The sequence below is a fragment of the Harpegnathos saltator genome, unplaced genomic scaffold (genome assembly GCF_003227715.2).
Source record: "Harpegnathos saltator strain DR-91 unplaced genomic scaffold, Hsal_v8.6 scaffold38, whole genome shotgun sequence".
In the NCBI taxonomy this organism is placed as follows: domain Eukaryota; kingdom Metazoa; phylum Arthropoda; class Insecta; order Hymenoptera; family Formicidae; genus Harpegnathos; species Harpegnathos saltator.
The window spans coordinates 1,610,084-1,618,932 of record NW_020230183.1 but is presented as its reverse complement, the minus strand read 5'-3'; the positions used below and the strand labels follow the sequence as shown (position 1 = coordinate 1,618,932).

General features: G+C 49.2%; 1 protein-coding gene across 1 annotated transcript; it reads left to right on the top strand.

The window, feature by feature from the left end:
- The first annotated feature begins 851 nt into the window (after window positions 1-851).
- On the top strand, window positions 852-3,307 carry LOC105190041 (facilitated trehalose transporter Tret1). The gene is made up of 3 exons (XM_011152516.2): window positions 852-1,108; window positions 1,233-1,495; window positions 1,837-3,307. Exons 1-3 carry the CDS (start codon window positions 1,030-1,032, stop codon window positions 2,887-2,889), a joined length of 1,395 nt encoding a protein of 464 aa, XP_011150818.1. The 5' UTR covers window positions 852-1,029; the 3' UTR covers window positions 2,890-3,307.
- Window positions 3,308-8,849: the final 5,542 nt, after the last annotated feature.

Below are 8,849 nucleotides of genomic sequence, written 5' to 3'. Positions count from 1 at the left end.
ACGTGCTCCGCGAGAAGAGCAACATACATGTTGTTTGAAACGCAAATTAGAACAAACGAAAAGCGCGGGGCACAAGAGATGTAACTAGTATGATAAACGAAAATAAATTAAATACCCATTGATTGTCTCGTATCTTTGCGATTCGTGTGGAGATTATTGCGCGACGCAATTACGTGACGTGTTTTGTATTATATCTCGATGTTTAATGTCTCGACAGGCATATTTCGTAGACGTATTATCGGGAATAATAAAGCAAATACAAAGGAAGAAAAAAGAAATCAACGACATTTGCAGTACAATTCATCGCACACGCGACCAACATCTGTTTTACACTTGCCGGAGAATTCTTTATCGACATTCCTGCCATTATTTACGCAACACTTCGTTTTCTCTGGTTGACGCAAGAGATCACACAAACTGCTGATACAGACGATATATTTTATTCGTGGTATATTAACGTTCTCCGATAGTCGATTCTCTTGTCTATACCTTCGCTGATATCGTTCAATCACGAGCAGATACATAAAGATCGACCGACACCGAGCGAATAAACAATGAATGAACAAACGAATGAATAACGAACGCAAATTTTCGGACGTTCGCATTTGCGTTCGTTGCGTTCATTCGCTCGGCACTCATTGAGATGTCGCTATATTTGGAATACCAGAAGTAACACTTGCGTTGAGAGCGCGTGTCGAAGCAAGTGCCATGTAACACGTGTCGAGGCCGACGAAGGAGGCCGAAGAACACGAAAGTAGATGGGGGGTGGACGAAGAAGTGGATTTATCCACCAACGAGATCCCGAAGTTCATAATGTGCGCTCGCACACACCGTGAATATGTATATACATACAGATCCCAAATGCCTCCTTGCGTCGCATTTTGATGTGATTACACGATTCATAATTGTTATCTTGACAATCCGCGATTCACACAACGCGGAGATATAATACAGCACGCCACGCTGCTCGCAGCTCTTTAGCTTAGCGCTCCTGTAACGGTGTTTTCTCCCTTCGCATCGCCGAGAAACATGGCTGTCGACGCCGAGAAGGGAAGGTACATGAAGCCGGAAGGCTCGAGGACTTGGGAGTACCTGGTCTGTCTCACCTGTAAGATATTCTCAAGTGATATTCTCATCCGTCGCGGCTAAGAATTCGTTCGTCACCGTGCTCGTCGAGTTCCGTGCTTCGTGAGCTCCGTGACACTTAAGCGGCGCAATTTTGCGAAATTCAGGTACTATCATGTCCACGGTCGTCGGACTCGTTCAGGGGTGGAACTCACCGGCCATTGTGGCTCTCATGATGCCGGACTCACCGATTCCGATCATCGCCTCCGACGCCTCTACCTTGATAGCCGTAATCTCTGTCGGCTTCGTGATATCTACACCGTTAAGCATGTACCTGATTGAGAAGATAGGGAGGAGGAAGGTCATGCTGATGAGCGCGTTGCCGATGATAGTCGGCTGGGGTCTCATCACGGTCGCCACGAACATTTGGGTAAGACGAATATATTCTCGACGACGACGGAATCTCCCCGACATCAGTAGAGAAGTTGCGACGAGCATGCGATATTACACTGCACTCACATGTTCGCGTCCAACAGCGTGTCACACATGTGTGACAGCAATTCTTTTTCTCCCATATCCTGCTTAAAAAGAAGTCTATTCTCGACACGATATATAAAGGAAGATAAAGGAAGAAAATCGAGCTGGATGGGGAACAAGTGAATCCTGATCGCGAACGTGTGAAAAAGATGAAATAAAATAAAAGAAAAACTGGCCAACAAATATGCGTTCGTAGGCGTGGAGACACACCTCATGAATTTTTTTCCGTTGCAGATCCTGTACACGGCGAGATTGTTGAACGGTGTAGCTGTCGGCTTGTTCCTAAATCCGCTATCGATATACATGGGGGAAATCGCGTCACCGTGCTTACGGGGGGCCGGGCTGACCATAAATATACTGAGCTTCAACGCCGGCATTCTCCTAGGGTACGTGATCGTTCCGCTTCTGTCGCTGTCGATGTCGTCGGCGATCTTCATGAGCATAACCGTCGCTTTCCTCATCATGTTTTACTTTATGCCGGAATCACCGTACTACTTAGCCATGAAGGGCAACATAGAGGACACGGAGGCGGTGCTGGAGAAACTGCGCGGCAAGACGGACGTCTCCGACGAGCTCGAGGTCGTCCTCGAAGCGATCAAATCCAAGAGTAGTCAGCGGACCGGCGGCTTAACGGAGCTGCTGACCGTGCGCACCAATCGGCGCGCTTTCATCATCAACAACATCCTCATATGCAGCATGCACTTCGGCGGCTTCTTCACGATGATCGCGTTCGTCCAGTTAATCTTCCAGTCGGTGACGAGCGTGTTCTCCGATCGTACGGTCGCCATAGTGCTGGGTGTGGTGCAACTGACCTCCGTGTTGATCACCGCCTTCGTGGTTGACCGGCTCGGCCGCAAGCCGTTGATAATGGTCTCCGGCGTGATGGTCGCGACCGCGAACCTCGTGATCGCTGTGTTCTTCTACATGAAGGACTTCCTGTACATGGACATGTCGTCGTACTCATTGGTGCCGTTCATCGCGACAATAGTGCTGATGTTCGCCAACAACTGCGGCGCAATCAGCCTTCATATAACCGTGCAGTCCGAAATCTTCGCCACCGAGATCAAGGCGCTCGCTACATGCCTCGGAGGCATCCTCGGCGCAGTTTTTCACATAATATCGGCCAAGACTTACATCCTGATGGCCGTCACCTGGGGCTACGGCCCGATGCCGGCCTTTCTGTCGTACTTCGTGACCGTGGTGATATGCACCGTCGTGACTCTCCGTCTTATGCCGGAGACGAAGGGCAAAACCTTTGTGCAGATACAAAAGGAGCTGGACAATTGAGAGCCGAGGAACGAACCAGCGCTTTTTCCGGTTGTTCGAGGAGGATCCTTTATTGGACACCGAGGGAGGCCATATTGCCTCGTAAATTGCGCGTCTTAAAGAAAGATAATTTCGTATCAACGGGCTCGCCGAAAATTTCTATCCGATCCTACGCGGCCGCCGCCGCCGCCGCCGCCGCCGCCGCCGCTGCCGACGATGTCACCGACGTCCTCAGCGACGGGAAGGAGGAAATTGAAAATCACGTCCGGGAACGGGAAGTCGAAAGAGATAAGCTTTCAAGATGCACGAGCGGCGCGAGCGAATTTGGGCAACCGCGTTGAAATTGCCCGCAATGTTGATGCACGTCGCGATAGAACGCGCTCATGGAACGCTGCATCTCTCTCTCTCTCTCTCTCTCTCTCTCTCTCTCTCTCTCTCTCTCTCTCTCTCTCTCTCTCTCTCTCTCTCTCTCTTTCGAGATTCGCTGGGGTATCGGTAGGTTCACACCACACTGACTGCGCGCATCGTTTGTATATCGAAGGGCGGAATGATAAATCCGCCGGCGCAACGACTCGGAATAATAGCCCGAGAAAAGAAAGTAACCGCCGCAATCAAGATCACACCTCCTGTGTCCGTCGATCGTGTCTATCGTCTCGCTACCTGCCGAGCCTGTCATAAAACTGTACTTTCTCGCAGTGTTCGACGTGTTCTCTCGATGCTACGATAGCCGGGTTCCGCGACACATTCCCGATGAATCGTCCGATTACGTCGCGACAGGTGTCGCGCGTCGGAAATTGACACGCAGAAGAAACACAGCTGGACGATAACGCGTGTCGAAATTACAAGCTATAGATCAGAGACGAACGTTGCAAGAGAGGCGGGATTAACGATAAGATCAAATGTTTGAGAATTTATTTGCGAGCGTATCGCTCACCACGTCGCCCGCAGGCGACGTGGCGATTAAATTATTGAATGTGCGTGAATGCTGATAGTGTGTGCGAATAATCGATGCGATTGCATACATGTAAAATATATTTAATAAATGCAGGCTATTCTGTCAAAAGAAAGGAAAGCAAATAACAAACAGAGAACCTAGTTTATTTTGCAAATAAATGAGTAAATAAAAAAAAATATTATATATATATATATACACACCGCATCCCCCTCTCCCGCCTCAAGCAATTTTCCGTGCGTCACATGAACCCCCGTCGCAATGCCAGCGATTTCCCCGACAGACGATAATCGAACGGCATCTATAGCGACTGACTAAGGGTGGACTTTTATAAACGGCGCTGCGGTTTCCATCTGGTTTAGATTGAATTGTTCTTCGCGGCGTTCGGGATAAAAAGTTTCGTCGTAGTTAGACGAAAATCAATCATTGCGGTTCTTTTCGCTATCGACGTGTCGAAAAAAAGCCCATTAGGTGTTTAATGCCTCTACCGGGCGTTCGGGAATAGCCAGAAGAACGGAACAACGATGGGATAGGATGGGATAGGAAAGGGAGAGTGAGGGGGAGGGAGCGGACGGAAATTGCACGGGCGAGACCTGCGTTCGCCCTCGCGACGCCGGAGGAAAGTTCCTCGCTCTTAATATCTGAGAATCACTATTCAGTCTTACAGAAATTGCTATTGGCAGGACCATTAGAGACTGGAATTAGTTTCGCGATCTCAGATATCCGGCCGCGAGGGAACGCGTAACGGCCGCCGCGGCTCACTTATCTTACTTCATACCTCGCATTAATACTCTCCGGCAACTCCATTCGCCCTCGTATTTTAGACATCCTGTTTCTAAAAATACCACTCCACTAGCCAATGCCCTGCGATATACGCGCCACCGCGATGAAGTGCGCAATTTTTACCGCTTTGTTCAAACGAGAGAGAGAGAGAGAGAGAGAGAGAGAGAGAGAGAGAGAGAGAAAAACGCGACTGTCGTATCAGCGAAAGCATCGTCCGCGTATCAGCACGCTACTCGAATAAACATGTATTAATTATCTCACGCGAGCGACTCAAACATAATGCAACAACGTATCCGAGTGATAAATATTTATCCGATGGCGGCGCAACTTTTACAACACGTTTAAGTGACCGAGTGACGGTGTCATAATTGCTCTAATATACTTGCCGCAATTAACACAAATATTTATTCAAACGACATTTTAATTGCACGCGCGCTCGTCACAATTCAACTTGCGCCATATTGTATGCCGAAGCCATTTACGCGGCGACGGATTCGTCTTGGTAATAAAACATCCAGCACCTGAGCGAGGTCTAATGCATGGCACCGGCCAATACGTCGGCCGTTGCACCCGTCTCAGGAATCCGTGATCGAGGTGCTCCTTGGCAATTCCGGCGCGATTGGCGACCGGCGGAATCGAACATCGCGCGTCCGCTCGTCGCGAACTGTCGTGGATGGACAAACAGAGATATCCAACGTGCACGCAGCCCATGCACGTCGCCATCATCAACATACGAGTGGTCGCACCGGGTCGGCACGGCCAGAGCCTACATTGTGCATACAATTGTATCATCAAGGCAAACACACTAACGATAGCCGGAGCCACGCGGACAAACAGCGTTGCGCAAACAAGCGCGTGGCGTCATGAAAGCTGTCGATGCTCCGCATAATACGACGCACCCGGCCGCCGATGCGTCGTCGCCTCCAGGATTACTCCGCTGCTCTCTCGGATCACGAACGCGATCATAAGCTGGAGATTTTGTAGCTTCGCGAGGGATCGTGAGACGGGACAGAAGGGGGAGGCAAGGAGGAGAGTCCTTCGAAAAGGACGGTGACAAGCGGCGATGACGGCCGGCGCTCTTCGTCGGGATCGCCGAAAGCACAGCTAGAAATCCCGACGAATGTGCCATTTCGTTGTCTCTCGCGCGGAGAGTCATCTCCGGAGGATAGGAGGGATCGAAGGACCTCGTTAGCCGCTTCATGTCGTTCGGAAGCGCTCGTTCGTTCGGTTTGGCGTCCGATAAAAATAAGGAACGTAAAAATGTTGCTTCCATCGGTCGGCGGAGGATACGAGTTGCGGTGACGGTGGCGGCGAAGAGCGCGAGATCACATTTGAGTGGAGTGATTTCACCTCGCCGACTTTAACGGTGCGCTTATAGAATCAACGTTTCGCTCTCCCTTGCCCCCTTCGCGCAATTCTCTCTCTCTCTCTCTCTCTCTCTCCGTACATTCGCTGGGAAAATAGTTTATAAAAAAGTTCCGTAAACTTCCTCGCGCACAAGGACGAGGTGTAACGACGACGTGGGATTGACCGTGAGAGAAAGAGAGAAGAGAAGAGAGAGAGAGAGAGAGAGAGAGAGAGAATAAGAGAAGGGAAAAGAGGGAGAGCAAGATAGATGGATAGGATGAATCCATCGTGACCAGCGGAGTGCGCGAACGTCACGCGCGAGATAAACTTCTGACGCGCTTCTCTCGCATAGCCTCATAAAATTTAACTCTTTATGGCGCTTCTTAAGCTCACGGCTACTTTGACGCAGCGATAAGCACCCGCCCTGACGCTTCGTTATTGGCATTGGAAAAGCCTCGCCGAGGCTCGAGGATAAACTCATAACGAGGCTCGACGATACAATCGCCCTTCCGGCGAGAAAGCCTCGCTCATCTCCCCGAATACGTTTAATTAATTCCTCGTCCTTACACACCCTGCTCTCGTGGATGGGAGGGGAGGAGGTTGCGCCGGTTGAAAAGGCATTCAGGATGAAGCGGATAATACCCGTAAAGCGGGAGATCGTTAGTGCGTTTGGACCGATTATATCGCGTTCAAGCGTATAGAAATTAACGCTTCGCGTTCATGTGCGTAAAATTTACAGACTCTCCGAGTGTCGAAATTTCCATCGAACTCGAAGTACCAACGCTGTTTGAAGTTGAGCGAGAGAGAAAAAGAGAATAAAGATTAAGTGCCGATATATAGATAATTAGATATTGAATAATTCTCAAGTAAATCTTTGTTCTTTTTTAAGCCGTAACGAGACAACAGAAAGTAACGAATTATGAATAACATCAAGTCACGACAATAGCTTTTATATAATGTACGTATATATATATATATATCGCGAAATATTCCCCATTAGTTTCTCCGGCTCGATGAAATTTATAGGATTAACGTAGAATCAAAATAACAAACTCGGCACTTTAATGCAACCTGAAATATACAGGCGCGTCGAAATTGCCGCAAATCGATTAATTTCATATATCTCCGCCGCAGCGCGATATTCGCGAAAATCGCAACGCGAGTCGCGTGCGTTCGGAGGCGGCGAGGATAATCTTGCGCGCTTTGATCACACGTAGTTACGCAAGCGCTTTGTATCTTTCGCAAATTGTGTTGCATTAAAATAATTATGCGACTGCGCCCGACGACGGGAGAAACGCATGCGAGAGTACGTTCGTGCGTGCTTGTGAGGGTGGGAGGGCGAGTGCGTTACCGCGATTCTCTTGTAATCTAATTACCGATTTTCTCTCGTTATTATGCAATCGACGCGCGGCGCGGCCGCTCGCCTCATTGAGTTTCACTTTTGTCGGCGATACTAATTGGAAATTCTGTGTGTTGCGCTCTTGTGTGTGTCCTTTATGCGCATTAAATTCCCTGCTACCAGAGACTGGCCCTCGATGTCGGCTTGCGCCTCTGTGTCAGAGCTTGTTAAAACGTTACTGCGGTTGTAAGTAAAGCGCGAAAGCAATTAGTTCCCATTTGCAATTTGCAACGTTGTTTGATTTAGCTCGCAGAGCGGAACAGCGCGACGCGCGGCGCACGGGCCTTAAACGCGCGTGCTTAAGCACACAAATGACACCTGAATTAAATATTGGATTAGAGCGTGCGCTGCGAACGCGCGTCATTCGAGCACGTTCGGTAAATTAAGAACCGTCCACGAATGGAGCGATTCGGAAAGCCGGTTAAACTTCAACGCTTAACATGATGGAGCGGGCGAGTAGTAGCATTCTCGTCATCAAAGGAGAGCGATAGTCTACGCAGTGTTGTATCTCGAGGTTTTCTATTGGTGTTTCAAGTGTGACAAAATTTGTAGGTTTAACGGTGGAGCCGAAATTTCGACTCGGCAGCTCTCTTCGATTTTACTTTCGTTCAATTTGACGTCTTCGAAAAAATCGCTGAGAGATTATCTTTAGCGCGTCGGAACAAAGTATGGAACGTTCCCGTCGAGAAATTCGAACTGGTCGTCTCCATCAATTAGTATACGAGATACGCTTCGATCTTGTTTTTATTCAAATGCACGACAGTTTAATCGTGGCCTTTAGCGAAGATTTTACGACGGATGGCTAACGATGATAACACGAAGCGAGCGAATGCGGATTCGTGCTCGTCGCCTTGGGTCGATCATTTTTCATTACCCTCGGCTATTAATCACGCCGCTTTGATTGATTATAAGGCAACGACAGTTTGGCATAGATCGCTCTTATAAGTCGGTGATCAAACGCCAATTAAGGGGCTCGGATCTTCATTCGGCTCCACCCTCCCGTTCCCGCTTTCCGATTAGGAACTCTTCGAGCGCTTTGAAAAACGGCTCTTGAGTCATAAAGCATCGGTTACCCGTCGTCGTCGTCGTCGTTGTCGTAGTCGTCGTCGTCGTCGTCGTCGTCGTCGATGGCGGCGGCAGAGGCGGCGGTGGGCAACTTTTTGCTTGAGATATTCATTACTGTGATTAAAGGGTCAGCGGTGAATTATCCGGCGATTCGCAGTAAATACAAATTTGCCCAGCGCTCAGCGACGCGGAGATATATTGTCCGGATGCGGGCGGTGTGATATCACTGATTAAAATGTGTAGCGTATAATTTAACGGGCCAATTAGTTAAGTGCAATCGCCAAAGTAATTCGCACCTGAATTATCACTAAGCGATAAACCCAATTGGCGGCGTCGGCCTCGTCCTCCTCCTCCTCGTCGTCGTCGTCGTCGTCGTCGTCGTCGTCGTCGTCATTGTCGTGGTCGCCGACATTTCGGCATTCGTGTTAAGCGGAT

Bases quoted from the DNA above. Each gene is read 5' to 3' on its own strand.
- LOC105190041 (XM_011152516.2), top strand. From the start codon at position 1,030: ATGGCTGTCGACGCCGAGAAGGGAAGGTACATGAAGCCGGAAGGCTCG. The intron at 1,109-1,232 runs GTAAGATATTCT...TGCGAAATTCAG, and splicing joins GTACCTGGTCTGTCTCACCT to GTACTATCATGTCCACGGTC. The intron at 1,496-1,836 runs GTAAGACGAATA...TTTCCGTTGCAG, and splicing joins CGGTCGCCACGAACATTTGG to ATCCTGTACACGGCGAGATT.